General features: G+C 45.0%; 1 protein-coding gene across 1 annotated transcript in view; it reads left to right on the top strand.

Moving 5' to 3' along the window:
* LOC115466338 (butyrophilin subfamily 1 member A1-like) overlaps positions 1-22,659 on the top strand; it is a 1,244,786-nt gene that overhangs the window by 162,672 nt on the left and 1,059,455 nt on the right. The window contains exon 6 of the mRNA XM_030197517.1: positions 21,365-21,712. Coding sequence (XP_030053377.1) covers positions 21,365-21,712 — 348 coding nt within the window. The remainder of the gene's footprint in view (positions 1-21,364; positions 21,713-22,659) is intronic.

The following is a 22,659-nucleotide window of genomic DNA, read 5'->3' as shown; positions in this document are numbered from 1 at the left end:
TAAAAAACCTCCCTTTTTATTTAAATATTTTCTTTTTTCTTTTCCAAATGTTTATGTTGCTTAACTTTAGCTATATTTCTTCTTTTCCATAGTGTTGTCTTTAGACATTAGAAGGCACTTATCTGAATGTGTCACTGCTTTTTCGGTTAGCTCAACAGAGTGCCTCCGTTTCACAGTTTGCTTCTTCGGGAGCTGAACCGCTGACCGTTTTGTCAGAAAATCCTAAGTGCAAAAGAATTCATGAGTAAAATCACGAGTTACAAGGACTTCTTTACTAACTGCGTTCTAGATAAGGTTTTACAAATTTACCTGGTAGAAGTGCCTATGTGGTCCTACTTCAAGAATGACAACTGAAAAAATGGTGCCCTCCCATTTTTAAAAAGACGCCAATCGACATTCAGATAAGTGCCTTCTAATGTCTAAACACAACACTATGGAAAAAAGAAATATAGCTAAAGTTAAGCAACATAACAAACATTTGGAAAAGAAAAAAGAAAAAAATTAAATAAAAAGGAGGTTTTTTTAGACTTAGGAGGAGGTTCACCCAGCCACTGTGGTAAAACATAGACTCTACAGGCTGAGCTTCTGAGGTCTTTTCCTCCAACATCATAATAGGATGAATACATTTAAAATATTTGAAAGTCTGTATCATATCACCCTTGTTTCTCCTTTTGTGCAGGGTATACATGTTCAGGTCAGTAAAGCTCTCCTCGTATGTCCTTGCAACGCAAATCCCATACCATTTTCATCGCTTTTCTCTTAACTGCTTCAAGTCTTTTTACATCTTTAGTAAGATACGGCCTCCAAAACTGAACACAATACTATAAGTGGGGCCTCACCAATGATTTGTAGAGGGGCGTCAACACTTCCTTTCTTCTACTGGTTATACCCCTCACTATGCAGCCTAGCATCCTTCTGGTCACGGCCACAGCCTTGTCACAGTGTTTCATCACCTTCAGATCCTCAGATACCATCACCCCAAGGTCCTTCTCCTGAGCCGAACTTACCAATCTCTCCTCTCCTATCTGCTACTTCTCTTTTGGATTTCTGCACTCCGAATGCATCATTCTGCACTTCTTGGCATTACATTTCAACAATGCTATAAACCAGTGGCGTAGGAAGGGCGGGTCGGTGGGGGCGGTCCGCCCCGGGTGTCAGCGGGTGGGGGGGTGCTCTGGACAGCCCTCGTCTCCTGCCTTCACCCTTCGTTTTTTTAAAAATCCATTGCAGCTGTGAAGAGAGAAAATCACCTCGCTGGTGTCGGGCCTTCCCTCGTTGTGTCCCGCCCTCTTGTGAGGTAACTTCCTATTTCCTCAAGGGTGGGACACAACGAGGGAAGGCCCGATGCCAGCGAGGTGATTTTCTCTCTTCATAGCACACGCAGGGCAGACGCGAAGCGCTGCCTGCGTCGCTGCAATGGATTAAAAAAAAAACGAAGGGTGATGGCAGGAGACGAGGGCTCTGTCGGCTCTCCACGAGGGGGGACGGGACCAGGTCGGGGGGGGGGTCAGATGGGAGAAGGGGTGGGGTTGTTCAGAGGGGAGAAGGGGATTGGGGAGATGGGTGCTCAGAGGGGAGAAGGGGAGTGCTCAGATGGGAGAAGGGGTGGGGGTGTTCAGAGGGGAGAAGGGGATTGGGGAGATGGGTGCTCAGAGGGGAGAAGGGGATTGAGGAGGGTAGGGGAGCCCAGAGGGGTGTTCAGAGGGGAAAAGGGGATTGGGGAGGGTGGGGGAGTCCAGAGGGGAGCTCAGAGGGGAGAAGGAGATTGGGGAGGGAGGGTGGGGGAGCCCAGAGGGGTGCTCAGATGGGTGCTTAGAGGGGAGAAGGGGATTGGGGAGGGTGGGGGAGCCCAGATGGGTGCTCAAAGGGGAGAAGGGGATTTTGAAGGGGTGGGGGAGCTCAGAGGGGTGCTCAGAGGGAAGAAGGGGATTGGGGAGGGGTGGGGAGTGCTCAGAGGGGAGTGCTCAGATGGGAGAAGGGGTCTGAAGCTGGAACTGGGGTCTGACAAGGGGCAGGAGGGAAAATGGCTCCATGCCTGGGGCAAGTGGGAGAATGGGTCTGGGGCTGAAAAGGGGGAATGCAAGGCATGTGGTGGATGAAGGGGGCTGGAACTGGGGGCTGAAAAGGGGACAGGGAGAAGTGGCTGGGGGCTGAAGCTCGGGACTAATGGAAGAAAAGGGCTGGGGACTGGTGGGATAGTGGGGCTGAAAAGGGGGGCAGGTGGGAGATGTGGGCTGGGGCTGGAACTAGGGGCAGGTAGAATAAGGGGGCTGGAACTGGGGGCTGAAAAGAGGGGGCAGAGAGAGAGGGGACAGACCCTGGATGGAAGGGGGGAGTGTGAGGGAGGGCAGACCCTGGATGGATGGGAGACCCTGGATGGATGGGAGAGGGCGGGCAGATGGATTGAAGGGGCAGAGAGAAAGGGCAGATGGTGGGTGGAAGGGAGAGAGAGAAAGAGGGCAGACTGGGGCAAATGGTGGATGGAAGGGGCAGAGATAGAGGGCAGATGTGGATGGAAGGAAGAGAGAGGGCAGACAGTGGATGGAAGGGGCAGAGAGAGAGGGCAGACAGTGGATGGAAGGGACATTAGAGAGAGTAGACACTGGATGGCAGAGAGAGAGAGAGAGCGAAGACAGATGCTGGATGGAAGGAAGACTGTGAAAAGAAGATGAAGAAAGCAGAGACAACAAACTGTAAATAAAATACATATTTTTATTTTTTTGCTTTAACATGTAAATAAGGTAATCTTTTTATTGGACTAATTTAATACATTTTGACTTAACTTTCAGAGAACAAAACCCCCTTCCTCAGGTCAGGATAGGATACTGTAACAGCACTATACTGTATTGACCTGAGGAAGGAGATTTTGGCCTCTGGAAGCTAAATGTATTAGTCCAATAAAATGGTATTTTATTTTCTGTATTTGTTTTATTTCTATTTGCTAATTTGTAAAGTGGTGATTGGTATTTGTTAGTTTTTTCAAATTTACATCTGCTGTCTTTATATTTTGCACAGTACTAGGGGACATTTTCTGTTTCTGTGGTGTTGCATTGTATGCAGAGTCTGGCATCGGGGGTTCAGTTTAATTTTTGTCTAAATAGAAAGTTTATTATTACTTATTCTATAGTGGATTAGGGTGTATGATTTATCTGTGTTTGTGAAAAAGACATGGCTTTCAGTTGGCATTGACTGTGCAGGATCGACGATCTGTACTAATCTGTCTGTTTTCGTTTTACAATAGGTGAATTGATGTTCTAGTGTTCACTGTAGTGTTTAAGATGCTTTCCTTTTCCTTGTGTGACTCGTACAAATTACTGCTTATGGTATGGTATAATTGCTCTATGTATAGGTCTTGAATATTTTGTATTCTCGGTATGCCTAGTACTGGATTTGGGGGGGGGGGTTGTTTAAAAATGACCGGCCCCAGGTGTTAACTACCCTAGCTACGCCACTGCTATAAACCAATAAAGTTTGTTGTATAAAAGCCCACACGCTCCCGGTTCTGTGAATGTACAATTTGTTTTTTGCTTGAGTTTTGATAAATTGTAGAACTGAAGTTTATTTAGAGAAGCACATTCTGGTATTCTGTGATAGTTTTGAACTGGGGCATTTTTTTGGAATCAATTATTTCCTTGTCATCATGCAGATGAAGCCATTACGTATGGGTTGTGTCCATCAACCAGCAGGGGGAGATAGAGAGCACTCAACTTTCACAGTGCCTCATGGCCAGCTAGCTCCACTGCCTCTTCAGTATTCTCTATCTCCCCAAGCAGGGTGGCTGCAGCTTCTTGGAGCTCCGTCAAAAATCTGCCTGGAGGTGGCTTGTTAGCTGGGGTGTTAGAGGCTATAGCAGCTTCACTTTGAAGGCACTTAGGTCAGCCCTTTCCCTGCCTTACCCATGCCCCCGTGGATGTGGACACATTAGCTTGCTTTTCCCTGTCCTTTCCCACTCAGTGGATGCAGGCACATTGGTTCGCCTTTCCCTGCCTTTCCCACTCATCTGAGCCTCCGGAGTTCTTATTACTTCTGCTTTCCTCACAGGGTTTAAAAAAAAAAAATGGAACAGAGGTTTTCCTTTGATTCTTCTATGGGACTGGAGCTGTGATACTCTGTCCGGTGAGGTAACAGTGTTTTCTAACTCCTCCGGGGTGGGCCCGCGATCGGGGCGTTTTTGGCGCGAAACCTCCATTTTAAATTTTCCCGCCGTTTTCGGCGATGGCTGCAGGGAATGTAAAACGCTGTTCCTGCTGTGGCAAGCGCAAATCAGCAGCGGGGCTCTGTAAATCGTGCTGTACAGGCATAAGAGCCGGCCTGAGCTTGGCGAGCGATGATTCTTCCCGCTCAGAGCTGGCAGCGGACGCCATTTTGAATTCTCCGCATGGCGCGGCCTCCGTAGAGACGGAGAGCCCTGAGCCCCGGGGGGGGGGGGGGGGGGGGGGGGGGCTCGAATTGAGGCTATTCAGGGAGCGGCTAGCCCTGGACGGGATCTGGGTGCCCAGGGCGAGTTTTTCTCCCCTGCTTTTGTGTTATTATTGCATAAAGCATACATGCTGAAAAGAGCTCTCCCTTAAGGGTCGTCTGAGGCCCCTTCTATTGCCCCCCCCTGGTGGATTCTGGCCTAGGACTGTCTGCTGAGGCTATTTTCCCTGATAATTGGCATAAAGAAAAGCGTAGAAGGGCTAATTCCCCTTCAGATTGTGGTGCACCTCCTTCCCCCCCCCCCCTCCCCCCCCGTGGTCAGGCTGTGAGGATTCGGAGAGTTCTGGCAGGCCTTCGTGGTCTGAGGAGCCAGAGTCAGGTGCAGAATTACCACAGGACCTGGCTGACCTCACCGCGATGTGCTGCCAGCACTTATTTCAGATGCCCTACAGGTCCTTTCTATTGAAGAGCCTGACAGTGGCACGGCCTCCTCTGTGAATCTTAGGATGGCTAGTACCAAAAAGCCTGCTCGAGCCTTTCCTTTGCATGACTCCATCCAAGAGCTTATTTCTGCTCAGTGGGCTGACCCCGAGGGACCTTTGAAAGTTTCCAGGGCTATGGGGCAATTATACCCTCTGCGTGAGGAGCATTTGGCTCATTTTGCAATGCCTTAATTAGATGCCCTAGTCACTGCGGTGACAAAGAGAACTACCCTCCCTGTGGAAGGAGGAGTTGCCCTGAAGGATATCCAAGACCGTAGGCTGGAAGCAGCACTTAAACGGTCCTCTGAAATTGCAGGTCTTACTGTTCGGGCGTCTGTAAGCAGTTGTTATGCTGCTGGAGCCTGCCTGGCGTGGTTGCATCAGGCAGTGGAACAGCCCGGAGATGGAGTGGAGCCCTTCTCGGATGTGGCTCCGTGGATGGAGTTGGCCTTGTCCTTTTTGGCTGATGCCCTTTATGATATTGTCAGAGCTTCGGCTAAACAAATGGCAGTAGCAGTGGCGGCTCACCGTCTTATTTGGCTACGACATTGGGCAGCAGACATGGCCTCTAAGCAAAGGTTGGTGAAGTTGCCCTTTCAAGGCCTTCTCCTATTTGTTGAGGAGTTGGAGAAAATTGTTAAAGGCCTGGGAGATCCTGAACCCCAGTGCTTGCCCGAAGATAGGCCGAGGCCTTCCTCCAAGGGCCAGGCGGTCCACTCCTCTTATAGACCTCGCTTCCGTGAAGCTAGAAGGTACCGCCCGGGGCGTTCTGCTGGGTTCACTTCTCGTGCCCGTTTTCAGCAGAGGAACTCCTTTCACTCGGACCAGCATTCCGCAGCCACCGGCTCTAGGCCTGGAGTTGAGGGGCGACCCTCTCAATGATGGTGCGCTGGCCCCCTCCTCGCTTCCTGTCATCGGAGGATGTCTTTCCCTCTTTGCCGAGGAGTGGGCCAATATTTCCTCAGATCAGTGGGTTCTGGACCTGATCAGAGATGGCTACAGAATAGAATTCAATGCCCCAGTAAGAGACGTGTTTGTGGAGTCCCGATGCGGTTCTGCCGCCAAACGGGCAGCGGTAGAGGAGACTTTGCAAGGTCTGATTCAGTTAGGGGCCGTGTCCCCGGTACCCCTGCCGAACACGGCTGCGGCCGATACTCCATCTACTTTGTGGTGCCGCGAAAAGGTGGGTCTTTTCGCCCTTTTCTGGACTTAAAAGAATTAAACAAGTCCCTGAGAGTGCGGCATTTCCACATGGAAATCCTGCGCTCCGTCTTTGCTGCGGTACAGCCAGGAGAGTTTCTCACGTCTCTAGACCTGAAAGAAGCTTACTTGCACATACCAATTTGGCCCCCGCACTAGAAGTTTCTGAGGTTTGCGGTGTTGGGAAAACATTTCCAGTTCCGGGCCTTGCCTTTTGGCCTCACCATAGCTCCCCGAACCTTTTCCAAGGCAATGGTGGTAGTAGCTGCTTTTCTCAGGCGAGAAGGTATCAGGGTTCACCCGTACCTAGACGACTGGCTCATCAGAGCAGACTCTGTAACAGACAGCTATCAAGCTACAGCCAGAGTGGTCTCAGTACTTCAATCTCTAGGCTGGGTCATCAATATGGCCAAAAGTCACCTGACCCCCTCGCAATCTCTAGAATATTTGGGGGCCAGGTTCGACACAGACTCAGGCTATGTATACCTACCCGAGCTAAGGCGGTGCAAGCTTCAGAATCAGGTCCGTCTGCTCCTGAGGATGCCCCGCCTGCGAGCTTGGGACATTGTCCAGCTGCTGGGATCAATGACAGCCACATTGGAAGTGGTGCCCTGGGCGAGAGCGCACCTGAGACCTCTACAGTATTCCCTACTTCAAAGATGGTCTCCAGTTTCTCAGGATTATCAATGCAGACTTTCTTGGCTCCCTGCGGCCCGACTCAGCATGGAGTGGTGGCTCTCAGACAGCATGCTGCGGCGAGGAATGCCGCTGGCGCTCCCCAATTGGTGTCTAGTAGTGACAGATGCCAGCCTGAAGGGCTGGGGCGCACATTGCAAGGGGAAGCATGCCCAGGGTCTATGGACACCCAAGGAGTCGGAGTGGTCCATCAACCGCCTAGAGTTGAAAGCGGTGTTTCAGGCGCTTCTGGCCTTTCAAGTGACCCTGGAAGGATTGGCTGTCAGAGTGATGTCGGACAACACAACAGCAGTGGCCTATATAAATCGACAAAGCGGCTCTCAGTGCAGAGCACTGGCCGCGCAGGCCAAACAGATTTGCCACTGGGCCGAGCTGCATCTTCAGTTTCTGTCGGCAGCTCACATTGCAGGTCAGAGCAACGTGCAAGCTGATTATCTAAGCAGGCATCAGATCGATCCAGCAGAAGGGGAACTAGCAGACGAAGTATTTCTGCAGATATGTGCCAAATGGGGCAAGCCCGTGATGGATCTTATGGCGACAAGTTCAAATGCCAAAGTCCCGTGCTTCTTCAGCAGACGGAGAGATCCTCGCTCGGCAGGGTTGGATGCCTTGACTCAGCCCTGCCCTCCGGGCCTACTATATGTGTGCCCTCCGTGGCCCTTGATAGGGTGCGTGCTCCTGCGGATTCAGCTGCACCCAGGAGAAGTGGTCCTCATCGCCCCGGATTGGCCCAGGAGGCCTTGGTATGTGGACCTCCGACAGATGCTAGTGGAGGCTCCCCTTCCTTTACCTCTGGTGCGGAACCTGTTGTCACAGGGCCCGGTAGCCATGGAGGACGCCTGCCGCTTTGGTCTTATGGCATGGCGATTGAGAGGGCGCAATTGAGGGACAAAGGCTTTTCAAACACAGTCATTTCCACTCTCCTGCAGGCCCGCAAGCGTTCCACTTCCGTGGCTTATGCCAGGATTTGGCGCCAGTTTGAGTCTTGGTGTGGTTCAAAGCGATCACACCCATGCGGGCTCCTGTCTCGCCGATTCTGGACTTTTTTGCAGGATGGTGTACAAAAAGGCTTGGCCTATAATTCCCTGCGGGTGCAAGTGGCAGCGTTGGCCTCCCTTCGTGGTAAGGTTGAAGGCGTGTCTTTAGCTGCTCATCCAGATGTGGCACGGTTTCTTAGAGGGGTGCTTCGGCTCCGGCCACCCGTGCGAGCACCCTGTCCAGCTTGGAACCTGGGGCTAGTTTTGAAGGCCCTGCAGGCTTCTCTTTTTGAGCCACTTCGGCGAGCATCGGAGAAAGATTTGACACTAAAGGCCGTTTTTCTTGTGGCCATTACTTTGGCGAGATGGGTGTCAGAGCTTCAGGCACTGGCCTGTAGAGACCCTTTTCTGCAATTCTCAGAGTCTGGGGTCACGGTTCGGACCGTGCCTTCCTTCATGCCTAAGGTGGTTTCAGCGTTTCACCTAAACCAGCCTATTTTCTTGCCCTCCTTTGATAAGGAGGAGTTTCCAGAATCTTTTGGGCAGTTGCACCTGTTGGATGTGCGCAGGACTCTGCTGCAGTATCTGCGATTTACTAACTCTTTCAGGACCTCTGATCATCTGTTTGTTTTGCTATCAGGTCCTCGCAGAGGGTCTCCGGCGTCTAAAGCCACTATTGCCGCTGGCTCAAAGAAACTATCTTTTCAGCCTTTAAGGCGCATTCTACCAGAGCGATTTCTTCCTCTTGGGCTGAAACTGGAGCACTCTCTCTTCAAGAGATATGCAGTGCAGCAACATGGGCTTCTAAGCTCTCTTTTGCCCGACACTACAGGCTGAATGTGGCTGCTAGGAGGGATGCGCGTTTTGGAGCACAAGTGCAAGCGCGTAGTGTGGCTTGTTCCCTCCCTATTTAGGGATTGCTTTGTTATATCCCATACGTAATGGCTTCATCTGCATGATGACAAGGAAGGGAAAATTAGGTTCTTACCTTGGTAATTTTCTTTCCTTTAGTCATAGCAGATGAAGCCATGAGCCCTCCCTGTATGATTGTCTGTATGCTGTGAATCTGTTTCAGGTTCTGTTCTTGTTTCCTGAAGTTCCTTCCTTGGGAGAAAGTTGGAAAACAGTCTTCAGGATTCATGTTCACTTATAGGAGGATGAGTCCATTCCCTCCAGTTTATGTTTTGGAGGATGAGTTTATTCCCTCCAGGAGGATGCAAGTATTCCCTCCGTTTATACAAAGTGGAGGACGAGTTTATTCCCTCCAGGGGGATGTGTTCATTCCCTCCTTTTGAGTTCATGCCCTTGTTATGGGGCCATCGTTCGCTGTGAGGAAAGCTCATGTTATTCCCATTGTGGTTTGCCATACTACTTTGGAAGCTTCAAATACTGAAGAGGCAGTGGAGCTTGCTGGCCATGAGGCACTGTGAAAGTTGAGTGCTCTCTATCTCCCCCTGCTGGTTGATGGACACAACCCATACGTAATGGCTTCATCTGCTATGACTAAAGGAAAGAAAATTACCAAGGTAAGAACCTAATTTTCCCTTTTCTCTCATATGAGAGTTTTTTGCATGGATTCTCTTTTTCCCTTAGAAATGGAACCAGTGATAGGAATGGACTCCTGATACAGTAGTGGGTTAACTATTCATCTTGAATTTCTGTACTTGGAGGTTTGAGGTTTCCTTTCTTTAATTTTTTGGATTCACAGAACTGGGAGCATCTGGGCTTTTATACAACAGATTTTATTGGTTTATAGCATTGTCAACAGTGAAAGTTTGTTTTTCCCATTTTTTTATTTGTATTAAAATTTAACTGCCAGACCCTTGACCATTCTTCTAACATTTGGAGATCCCTTCTCATGGTTTCTACTCCCTCCAAGGTATTCACTCTATTGGCTATCTTCGTGTCATCTAGAAAAAGACAAGCTTCTCCTTCTAATCCTTCAGCAATGTCTCTCACAAATATATTAAACAGAATCTGCCCCAGCAACGACCGCTGAGCACTCCACTATTCACCTTCTTTTCCTCCGAGCGGATTCCATTTACCATCCTCTGCTGCCTGTTCGTCAACCACTTTCAAATCCAGTTCAGCACTTTGGGTCCTAAGTTCAGTCCTCTCAGCTTATTCATGAGTCTTCTGTGAGGGACCTTATCAAAGGCTTTGCTGAAATCCATGTAGATTACATCTAGAGCATATCTTTCATTCAGTTCTTTGGTCACCCAGTCAAAGAAGTAAATAAGATTTGTTTGGCAGGATTTTCCTTTGGTGAAGCCATATTGCCTTGGATCCTGTAACCTGTTGGCTTTTAGGAAGTTAAGTATCATTTCCTTCAAAAGTGACTCCATTATTTTTCCTACCACCTACTTGAGGCTTACTGGCCTGTAGTTTCCCACTTCTTCCCTGTCTCTGAAGAGGAATCACATCAGCTCGTCTCCAGTCCCGAGGAACTTCTCTCTTGACTCTAAAGATCTATTAAATAAATCCTTAAGAGGTCCCGCCAGGACTTTTCTGAGCTCCCTTAATATCCTGGGATGTATCCCATCCGGCCCCATAGCTTTTGTCCACTTTCAGTTTCTCAGTGCTTTCTTCTGTGAATGGCACAATATCCTCTCCATTTTCAGATACTTCCTCAGCAGCTTTTTTCTGTGAATGGCACGATATTCTCTCCATTCCCAGAAACTCCCTCAGCAAACAACCATGATCCTTTGCCAGGATTTTCTTCCTTGAACACCGATGAGAAATATTTGTTTATCACGTTCACTTTATCCTCATCACTTTCCACATAGCCATTCTCAGCATCATTCAGTCTACCAATTCCTTCTCCTTTCCCCAATATATCTGAAAAAGGTCTTGTCACCTCTCAACATCTACAGTCATTTTTTCTTCCGCCCACGCTTTTGGTAGTTGTATTTTCCTCTTCGCTACTTTGAGTTTAATCCGATAATCTTGTCTGTGATCCTCTTGTTACATTCTTCTGTATTTTTTGAATGAAGCTGTTTTACCCTTATTTTTTCAGCCACTTGTTTAGAGAACCATATAGACTTTCTCTTGTTTTTGTTTACTTTTCTTGTGTAAAGATCAGTTGCCATATTTATAGCAATTTTCAGTTTGGACCACTGCGCTTTCACTTCACCCATGCCATCAATTCCTTCTTCAGGTATTACCCCATTTTACCAAAATCAGTACATCTGAAATCCAGTACTTGGAGTTTTGTATGTCCTCACACTGTTTTTGCTCTTATATCAAACCAAATCATGTGATGATCACTATTAAATAGGTGGGCACCCACACAGACATTGGAAACACTTCCTTCATTTGTGAGCACTAGATCTAGTGTCGACTCTTTCCTTATGGGTTTCTTCACCATTTGTCTGAGCAAGGCACTTTGACAGACATCCACAATCTCTCTACTTCTTTCCGATACTGCTGACAGGATGTTCCAATCTATATCAGGCAAGTTGAAATCTCCTAACAATAGCACCTCCCCTTTCATACCAAGCTTTTGAATATCTTCTATCAGATCCTTGTCCAGATTCTCCATTTGTGCTGGAGGTCTATAGATAACACCCATAGGGCTACAGGTTCCATCTTCTCTTTTCAGGACAATCCATATAGCTTCTTCCTTTCTCCAGGTTCCCCTCATTTCAGCCACTCTGATATTGTTTTTCATGTACAACTCACTCCTCTACGTCTTTGTCCACCCAGAGCCACTTTGGCACTAACATCATATTGAATAGAAAGATATGCCTGTTAGAGGGTAAGTGGCTCACATCTGTACTTAGAACATAAGAATAGCCATACTTGGTCAGACCAATAGTCTGTCTAGCCCAGTATCCTGTTTCCAACAGTGGCCAAGCCAGGTCACGAGTACCTGGCAGAAATCCAAATAGTGGCAGCATTCCATGCTACCCATCCCACGGCAACTAGTAGCTTCCCCATATCCATCTCAATAGCAGACTGCGGACTTTTTCTCCAGGAACTTGTCCAAAGCTTTTTATAAAACCAGATACTACATCCTCTGGCAGAGCTCCAGAGCTTAACTATTCATTGAGGGAAATATATTTCCTCCTATTTGTTTTAAAACTATTTTCATATAACTTCATTGAGTGTTCTTAGTCTTTGTACTTTTGGAACAAGAAAATCGATTCACTTCTGTTCATTCTACACCACTCAGGATTTTGTAAACCTCAACCATATCTCCCCTCATCCGTTTCTTTTCCAAGCTGAAAAGCCCTAACCTCTTTTTTAAGATACTGCAACCAGAACTGAACACAATACTCAAGACGAGGTTGCATTGTGGAGCGATATAGAGTAATTATAGTATTATCGGTCTTATTTACTATCCCATTCCTAATAATTCCTAGTATCCTTTTTGCTTTTTTGGTGGCCGCAGCACACTGAGCAGAAGATTTCAGTGTATTATCTACAACAACACCTAGATATTTTTCTTGGGTGCTAACCCCCAAGGTGGACCCTAGCATCAGGTAACTATGATTCAGATTATTCTTTCCAATGTACATCACTTTGCATTTGTGTACATTAAATTTCATCTGCCATTTGGATGCCCAGTCTTCCAATTTCCTAAGGTCTTCCTGCAATTTTTCACAATCCACATGTGTTTTAACAACCTTGAATAGTTTGGTATCATCCACAACTGTAATCACCTCACTCATCATTCTGATTTCCATATCATTTATAAATATATTAAATAGCTCCAGTCCCAGCACTGATCCCTGCGGCACTCCACTGTTCACCCTCCTTCATTGAGAGAAATGAACATTTAACCCTACCCTCTGTTTTCTGTCCAATAACCAGTTCCTAATGCACACCAGAACATTGCCTCCTATCCCATGACTCTCAAATTTTCTCAGGAGTCTCTCATGAGGAATTTTGTCAAAAGCATTCTGAAAATCTTAAGACTGATGGAGTACAAAGCAGATTTTTTATTTATTTATTTTTGTTACATTTGTACCCCACGCTTTCCTACTCATGGCAGATTCACCCCCAGATATTTTAGGACTTGCTCCTCCCAAGTCAATGGAAAGGTCCCCACCCAAGAGGGCTGCACATCTGGCAAAATAGGAAGGGCCACCAGTTTTGACAAATTGAGAGTGAATTCCGAGATGTGTTCAGAGATAAATGCTAAAAGACTTTCCAAGGCTAGCTGAGGAGTGGTTAACATCACAATCGCATTATCTGTAAAACCCAATGCTTTGATTTCTTCTGTGGAAATCTGCACCCCTAGAATCATAAGGTCACCGTTAATCTGCCTCAACAACGGGTCCCAGCAAAGAAAAAATAATAACGGCGATAGGGGGCATCCTTGGTGGGTGCCTCGCTGAATGGAAAAGGTCCGCGACTGGACTCCATTGACCAGGATCTGGGCTTGAGGATTCTTAGCACCTGAATTGCAGGTAACACCCCCCTGTTTATGCCTACCCTGGTCAATACCTCAAACAAATGCTCCAAGCGCATGTCTCGCTTAATTCCTTCCCTTTCCCTGCAGCCTCATCCTACCATAGTGGGCTCTCAAAGGGGCCTATCCAATGGGCAAAAATATCTGGCTCCTTCTCACCCCTCAGCTGGAGAGTGACCAGTGTGTGGCTGAATGTTTGTCCATGGAGAAAGTGGCGCTACTTACTTGTAATGGGGGTACTCCATGGACAGCAGGATAAGTCTCCTCCCCTATGGATGAGTCCATGGAACCAAGCTGGAGACACCTGGAGGGGAGATAGCTCCACAGGGACTTATATAGTGGGCAAGTAACGCATGCTCTGAGGGAACCTTCCAAAAACTTTTCTCTGAGCTTTGGAAGAGCATAATCCATTTCCAGGTTCGTCGGGTGATGTCACAGTTTAGTAAATCTAGCCCTCGATTGTAAGTCTTCTGAGGCAGGGATCTATCTGAATTTATAACTGGCTTTGTACACAGAGTTGGAAAGGTGGGTGATGAAATCTAAATCTAAATAAGGTTTTTGTAACTGAATGAGTTATCAGGATCAGGGAGTGTCTCTTGCTATCTTTGGGATAGGTTTTTCTACTTCTTCGAACCATAAGAATGTAAAAACTTAAGAATCGCCATACTGGATCAGAGCAGTGGTCAATCCAGGTAACAAACACCTGGCAGAATCCCCCCAAAGTAACAATATTCATGATACTTACCTCAGGGATAAACAATGACTTTCTCCAGGTTTACCTTAATAACTGTTTATGGACTTTAACTCCTGGAACTTATCCAAACCTTTTTAAAATACAGCTATCTTAACTGATTTACCACATCATCTGGCAGTGAGTTCCAGAGCTTAATTATGTGTTGAGTGAAAAATATTTTCTCCTATTTGTTTTAAATATGTATAACCTCATGGTGTGTCCCCTACCTTTGTACTTCCTGAAAAACAATCAATTTACATTTGTAAGTTCCAGTCAACTCAAGATTTCGTACACCTTTATCATATCTCCCCTCAGCCATCTCTTTTCCAAACTCAGGAGCCCCAACCTTCCCAGCCTTCATAGGCGGTCGGTGGTTCAGCTATTTGGGGAGGCTAAAGTGGGCATGGCCAGGCATGGGGCCTGAGTCTCTAAATATATATCAAATGCTAAAAAGTAATGTGACAAGAAAATTAAACAGTGTACCCTTCAATAGATATACAGTATATATGTCTCTTTGGCAATTGAATTAAAGCAGGTTGAAAAAGTGTTCATAGATGATGCCCACGTCTCCATAGTGCCAGCCAGTCTGCCTCTCTTCTCTCTTACACATCCCACTTACCCTCAGCCAACACGCCTATGGAAATAATTCAATTGTATTTAAAGATCTCTCAAGAGGCTGTGTCTCATAATTTAGTCTCTAAAACCCTGTCTGATGTTTTTAGTGTAATTTCAGTAAGGCCACTTAATTAACAAAAAATGGCAAAACAAAAAGTCTTCTCAACCCAAATAGTGTGAAACTACAACATATAGAGAACCACACAGGTCCACTTTTCACTATTCACTTTTCACTTCTTAATCTAAAGGAGAAAAAAGGACCTCAAATGTCACAAGATGTTCTAATGTCCACTTTTTTTGAGGCTACACAACACATCTTTAGCGGTTACTCAATCATTGGTCCAAAAATCCCATGGTGAAACTTTACAAACAACACTGTACAATATTTCTTCATTTCTTTGTTTTTCTTTTTACTTTTATCTTTCCATCACAACTAAATTAGTGTGGCACTTATCTGAAATGGAATTCCAACACACAATCCCTCCACTGCAAAACACTATACACAAACAGGCAAAAATACACTCAAAACCTTACCAAACTATAACTGCACTATCTCCCAGGACAGGAAAAGCTACAACCTTATGCATGAAAAAGCAACACTGTAAATATTACACCAGGCCCTAAAAGACCAATGCACTACCTAGTGGAAAAAAAACAAGAAAATTGGACTGTAACCAGCTCTCTACACAAATACTACATGCTAGTAGAACACTGCACCTTGGTCACACATGAAAAACACATGTCACAAAATATATGACACAAGGGACCAGGCAGCAATAAAAGATATGAAGGCAAAAGACTGAACTGGAAACCTCAAGCAGTCAGACTCGGCATACAGCAATGCTAGAGAAATTGAAACTGAAAAGCATATATCACAGATGCACATTTCCAAAAGCTGACACATTCAATTAATAAATTTCTACCTTTGTTGTCCGACCATTTTGTTTTTCTATTTGCTTTGGTCCTAGTGTCTGGTTTATGCTTTTTTCTGTTCTTCTTCTTGTCTTTGCAATTTATCCTAGCCATCTGAAATTTCTTCTGTCTCCATATCCACCATTCTCCATCTTCCCACTGTGGCCTTGTCCCTATCCTTCCTCTGCTTTCAGCATCTGCCCTCAAAGTGTCCCGATTCAGCCCTTATATTCAGCAGTTTCCACTCTGTCTGTGTCTTGCTTTATCCTGCATTTCCCCCTCTTTGTTCCTATCCCAACCTGTGATCAGCATTGTCCATCTCTGTCCTTACCCCCCCCCCCCCCAGTGTAGCCCTCTCTGTGTCCTTATCCTTTTCCCTCCATACCTATCATATCTTCCATCTGTCTCCCCTTCTTCCCACACCCCTCATCCTGGGACCAGGATGTCTCCCTCTTTGATCCCACTCCCCTCCCCCACAGTTCAGTATGTCTCCCTCCTAGGTTCTGAGGGTCTCTTTCCCCTCTCTTCCATCCAGCATCTTTCTCCTTTCTTCCCCTAGTCAGTCAGCCAGTTAGTCTCTGTCTTAGCCCCCCTCGCCTCCAAGTTGTTCCAGTATCTATACCTCTCCCTCCAGCACCTCTTCCTGTCTCTGTCCCTCCCTCTCCCCTCCCATTCCAGCACAGCAGCACATAGTTCTCCCTCCCTGTCACCTGCAAGTCAAGCATTTCTCTCCTTTTGTTATCCCCCTCACTTCCCGCGGTTCCAGTGTTCCTCCCCTTTTCTTACCCCTCACAGTTTCAGCATTTCTCCCCTTTTCTTACCCCCCTTGCATAGGCGGTCGGTGGCCCAACTGTTTGGGGAGGCTAAAGGGGGTGGGGCCAGGGGTGGAGCTTAAATCCATAATTGTCTGATCACACACAGAAAAAAAATAAATAAAAATGTCACAATTAATACCTTTTATTAAATTTAGATATTAGTTATGTATCATATGTCGAAGAATAAAGTGGTTGCTCAAAGCATATACTAACCACAATTGCTCAACTGCAAAACTCTATGCACAACTTTGTGCAAAAACACACTCTGAACCTTACTGTACCATAAATATTACACTGGGCAGAACCTAATACACCAATATACCACCCATACGGAAAATGCAGACCGTCAACAATATTGAAACAAGGGATCATAATTTCACAATTGTCATGTAGAGCCACAAAACATCCTAATTCATGTTTAATGAGGGATAAAATGTCATAAATAAGTAAATAAACTTTTAATGTTGAACACCTAATTCTCAAAGTGGACATATTCCAAACACTATAATGAAAATAAAATGATCTTTTCTACCTTTGTTGTCTGGTGACTTTGTTTTTCTGATTGTGCTGGCCCAGTATCCGATTCTGCTGCTATCTGTCCTCTTAACTCAGTTTCCAGGGCTTCCTTTCCATTTATTTGTTTACTTTCCGCCTTTCTTCTTCATTTCTTGTCCTACATCCGTAAGTAAAAGCTGGGTCCTCCGCAAACTTGACTGTCCAGTGGATCCAGCTTTTGCCTATTTTCTTCATCCATGTGCTGTTTTTCTACTCTTTTCCTTTTCCGTCATCTCATCTCCTTTCTCACTCCTCCCTCCATGTCCAGCAACCCTTCTCTCCCCCTGCCCTCCCCTCCATCCACCCATGTCCAGCAACTCTCCTCTCCCCTGCCCTCTCCTCTCCCCTTCATCCACCATGTGCAGCAACCCTCCTCTCCCCTCCCATCTCCTCCATCCACCCATGTCCAGCAACCCTCCTGTCCCCTGCCCTCTCCTCTCCCCTTCATCCACCATGTGCAGCTACCCTCCTTTCCCCTTCCTTTCATCCACCCATGTCCAGCAACCCTCCTCTCCCCTGCCCTCTCCTCTCCCCTTCTTTCACCATGTGCAGCAACCCTCCTCTCCCGTCTGCCCTCGCTCCCCGATAGGCAACCCTCGTTTCCCCCGCCGCACCTTTAAATATTATATTTTTGCTGGAGTCGCGGGCAGCGCCGGCATTGAAGGCATCAGCAGGCTCATCTCGGTTCCAGCAGCCTTCCCTCGCAAGTCACATGATGGCTCCGCCCTCGCAGAAACAGGAAATACGTCAGAAGAGGGCGGAGCCATCATGAGACTTGTGAGGGAAGGCTGCTGGAACCGAGATGAGCCTGCTGATGCCTTCAATGCCGGCGCTGCCCGCGACTCCAGCAAAAATATAATATTTAAAGGTGCGGCGGCAGGGGGGGCGGGGCAGCGTCAGTTGGGCTGGGGAGGCTTAGCCTCCCCAAGCCTCTTATACGGGGGCGCCTATGCCCCCTTGTGATTCCAGCGTTTCTCCCTTTTTTACCCCCCACCCCACGGTTCCAGCGTCTCCCTCCCTCCCGGTCCCCATGGTCTAATGGTTTTTGCTAACCTTCCTCAATCGCTGCAGGTAGGGCAGGAGCATCGCAGCAATAGAATTTCCACGTTCTTCTCTGTGACATGTTCTGATGCAATTTTCTGTTCTGCATGGGCAGGAGACGTCACGGAGAAGACCGAGGCAGCTCCTTTCAATCACTGTGGTGCCCCTGCTGGCAGCGATTGAGGTGGAAGGTTAGCAAGCACCATCGGACCATGGGGAGCAGGAGGGAGGGAGACAGTGGAACCATGGGGGGAGGGGGGTAATAAAAGGGGATAAATCATGAAACCATGAAAAAGGGTAAGAAAAGGGGAGAAACACTGGAACTACGGGGGAGGGGGGATAACAAAAGGAGAGAAATGCTTGACTTGCAGGTGACAGCGAGGGAGGGAGCGAGGGAGGGAGGGAAAGAACCGCAGGGAGCAGGAGGGAGAGAAAGAAGAAAGCTGCCGACAATCTCAGACAGTAGGTGGAGTGAGAGTCGGCGGGCGGGTCCTCTTGTTCAGGTCATGCTTGCTACTGGGGAGGCTTAGCCTCCCCAAGCCTCTTATACGGGGTGCCTATGCCAGCCTTCCCTCATATGAGAGTCATTCTACCACTTAATCATTTTGGTTGCACTTCTCTCTATTTTTTCTGATTCTGCTATATCTTTTTTGAGATGCAGTAACCAGAATTATGCACCATGGAGTGATACAGAGGCATTATGATTTCTTTGTTTTATTCTCTATTCTTTTCCTAATAATTTTGTTTGCTTTTTTGGTTGCTGCAGCACACTAAGCAGAGTATTTCAGTGTACTATTCATGATAACACCTAGATCTTTTTCCTGGGCAGTGACTCCTGTATAACTATAATTTTGGGTCCTAAAAAACAGCAAGGCAAACGATCTGCAAAATCCAACGTGGAGAATGAGCCAGCAGATCAGTATATAACATCAAAAGTATTTTATTCAAGATACCGTATACAAGACAAATGCCCGACACAGGCCGTGTTTCGCCCAACAAAGGGTTGTGTCAGGGGCTAGAATAAACAAAGATATTAAAATAAAGTATAACCAAAGAAATCATATGCAATATTAAAAACATTAAAATATAAATATATAAAATATACATGTGAAGCATAGACATGAATTATCAACAATAAGAATTGCTTTTAGAATTTGACTCCATATAAATAAAATAAAATTACATAAAAATAAAAACCAACATATAAATCATATAAGATGCATTTATACTAGTATAATGATCTAATAAAATGTCACACATCTTAGCGTAAAAAATATATATTTAAAAGTGTATGCAAATACATATAAATATGCGTTAACAGCAAAGAAAGGGCACTTATGCAAACAAAATGTATATATATGTGAAGATCAAATTTAATTTATAAAAGATTGCATATCTATTTATATTTTATTTAATTGCCATTCATCACCAGTGCACAATCGGTTCTCTGTTAGTAAAATCCATGAGCTTCAGCCCATTTAAACATTTTCTTTTACACTTATTCACATCATTTCTAATTAGTTAGCTACATATCCTTTCATACACTTCATTCAATGATGTCATCTTTGGGGCGTGGTTTAGTAATCTGTATCGGACGTGAGGTATATGAGAAAGTTATTTTAGTATTAATGGTTTTTCCAGCTTAATTAGCGGGTCATCTACTGGCAATATAACAGTGAGTACAAAATGTTTTTTGAAAAAAAATTTTTTTTTTGAAGACGTGTGTTATACTTTTTTTGAAGACATCGTATACATCTATGCTTGGCAGTCATCAGGCACAGCACTAATGGACATAGAGACAAATCGGAACGTGTTTTAAATCTCTATAATGTCACTGCAACTATTAGCAGGTTTGAAATGTAAAAATTCGGGAATACAATTGCTATAAATATTTAGATTAGATCAACAGCACATCGGTTTTTAGGATTTAATAGTTAAAGATTTTTTCTGATGAATGTGGCTTGGACACGTTTAAAAGAGATGTTAGCCACTGATAAGATTACCAACGCCGGTTCCTGCAATAGTTAGCACACTTTTGTATCTGGTGATGCTGTAAATTTTAGTTCAAACGTATATCAACACGTCACGACGTCTTATAACCAATACAATTCAATATGGACATCACAATAAAGATTAAAATCAGGCCATTTTGACGGTTCATTGTTGGCCATTCAAATATGTGATAAATTTCAGGTATATACGTATATCACAAGTCAATATGAGATCAGCATTTGGCATCTTGATGTTCTAAGAACTTTTATGCTCTTTACAATTATTCTCCATTTTTTATTCATTTTTGTATTTATTTTATTTAGGTACATGCTGTTTGTGCTGGTTTTTTATGTATATATTTTTTCCTATTCTGATATGCAAATTATAAGTAAGTATTATATATTTTACACACCTTTTGAATATTTTTTTGTCTTAATTTTTTTGTCTTATTTTTTACTCCTTATTTCTTTATTTTTATTTATTTAATTTTTCATGTTTCTTCTTCACCTTTTTAAATGGCATAACAATTTGTATATTTTTTAATCACTTTTCATTTTTTTAAATGGCATAACAAAATGTTTTTTGTTTTCTAGTTCTTTTTTTAGAAAGATACAGACTAGGTACGTGTCCTTTTATAATTTCATGCTATTATCATTTCATGATTGTATTCAATCTTTTATAAATTAAATTTGATCTTCACATATATAAAAAAACAACATTTTGTTTGCATAAGTGCCCTTTCTTTGCTGTTAACGCATATTTATATGTATTTGCATCCATTTTAAATATATATTTTTTACGCTAAGATGTGTGACATTTTATTAGATCATTATACTAGGATATATATAAATGCATCTTATATGATTTATATGTTTTTTATTTATTTTTATGTAATTTTATTTATATGGAGTCAAATTTTAAAAGCAATTCTTATTGTTGATAATTCATGTCTATGCTTCACATGTATATTTTATATATTTATATTTTTATGCTTTTTAATGTTTAATATTGCATATGATTTGTTTGGTTATACTTTATGGTTTAATATGTTTGTTTATTCTAGCCCCTGACGCAGCCCTTTGTTGGGCGAAACACGGCCTTTGTCAGGCATTTGTCTTGTATACGGTATCTTGAATAAAATACTTTTTGATGTTATATTGATCTGCTGGCTCATTCTCCACTAACTATAATTTGGGTCATTGTTGCTCGTGTGCTTCACTTTGAATACATCCACATTAAATTTCAACTGTCATTTAGATGCCGTCTTCCAGTCTTGTATGGTCCTTCTGCAGTTTCTCACAATCCGTACAACATGATTCTTGCAATCCAAGATAAACATTTGGAAAGTTATCCAGTTTGTAAGAAGAGTTTATTGGTCATTCTCACTCCCCTACCTCAAGGCCCTTGTAACTAGTGTAGACTGTTATATCTTTTTACATGCCTCAGTAATCAGACCCATAATCTCCATTGCTAATTAATGTCTTTCCATTTGTTTTTAATATAATTTGCAGAACTCTTTAAAGTCATCGGCCCTGATCAACCAGTGATTGCTGTTCTGGGTAAAGATGCTGAGTTATCCTGCCACCTCTCCCCAGTCCTCAGTGCTGAACACATGGAGGTGAGGTGGTTCCGATCTAGCTTCCAATTAGTTGTGCACCTGTATGAGAATGGGATGGATCAGAATGAGCATCAGGTCCCAGAATACAGAGGCAGGACAGAGCTGATCAGAAATTACATTTCATGTGGCATCGTATCACTGAGGATATACAATATTGGGCCTGATGATGAAGGAAGTTACACGTGTTTCTTTAAATCTGATACGTCCTATGAAGATGCAACTTTGGAGCTGAAAGTAGTCCGTAAGTGGAGGATTTCATTCTCTTCTAACTTTCTATCTTGTCTGTGTTCAATGTAACATTGACTAAAAGACGTGGAGGGGCATTTTTGAAAGGGATGTCCTCGTTTCGATTTGGACGTCCTCGCAAAATGTCCAAATCTAGGGGCGGGGAAACCCGTATTTTCGAACCAAGATGGATGTCCATCTTTCGTTTCGATAATACGGTCACAGATGTCCAAATCCTGAAATTTGGTTGTCCCTAGATTTGGTCATCCCTACACTTTGTTGTTTCTGATTTTCGGCGATAATGGAAACCAAGGACGTCCATCTCAGAAACAAACAAATGCAAGCCATTTGGTCGTGGGAGGAGCCAGCATTTGTAGTGCACTGGTCCCCGTGACATGCCAGGACACTGCAGTGGACTTCATAAATTGCTCCCAGGTACATAGCTCCCTTCTCTTGTGTGCTGAGCCCCCCCAAAACCCATTACCTACAACTGTACACCACTACCATAGCTCTTAGGGGTGAAGGGGGGCACCTAGATGTGGGTACAGTGGGTTTGTGGTGGGTTTTGGAGGGCTTGCTGTTTCCTCCACAAGCGTAACAGGTGGGGGGGGGGATGGGGCTGGGTCCACCTGTCTGCAGTGCACTTACCCACTAAAATTGCTCCAGGGACCTGCATACTGCTGTGATGGACCTGAGTATGACATCTGAGGCTGGCAATCAATATTTTTACAGATGTCTTCTGAGGGTGGGAGGGGGTTAGTGACCACTGGGAGAGTAAGGGGAGGTCATCCCTGATTCCCTCCGGTGGTCATCTGGCCATTTTGGGCACCTTTTTGTGCCTTGGTCATAAGAAAAACACGACCAGGTAATGTCGTCCAAGTGTTCCTCAGGGACGTCCTTGTTTCTTTCAATTATGGGTCAAGGACGTTCAAGTGTTAGGCACACCCAAGTCCTGCCTTCGCT

This window comes from Microcaecilia unicolor, chromosome 3 (assembly GCF_901765095.1).
Source record: "Microcaecilia unicolor chromosome 3, aMicUni1.1, whole genome shotgun sequence".
NCBI classification, from domain to species: domain Eukaryota; kingdom Metazoa; phylum Chordata; class Amphibia; order Gymnophiona; family Siphonopidae; genus Microcaecilia; species Microcaecilia unicolor.
This window is presented reverse-complemented; position numbering and strand designations above follow the sequence as displayed.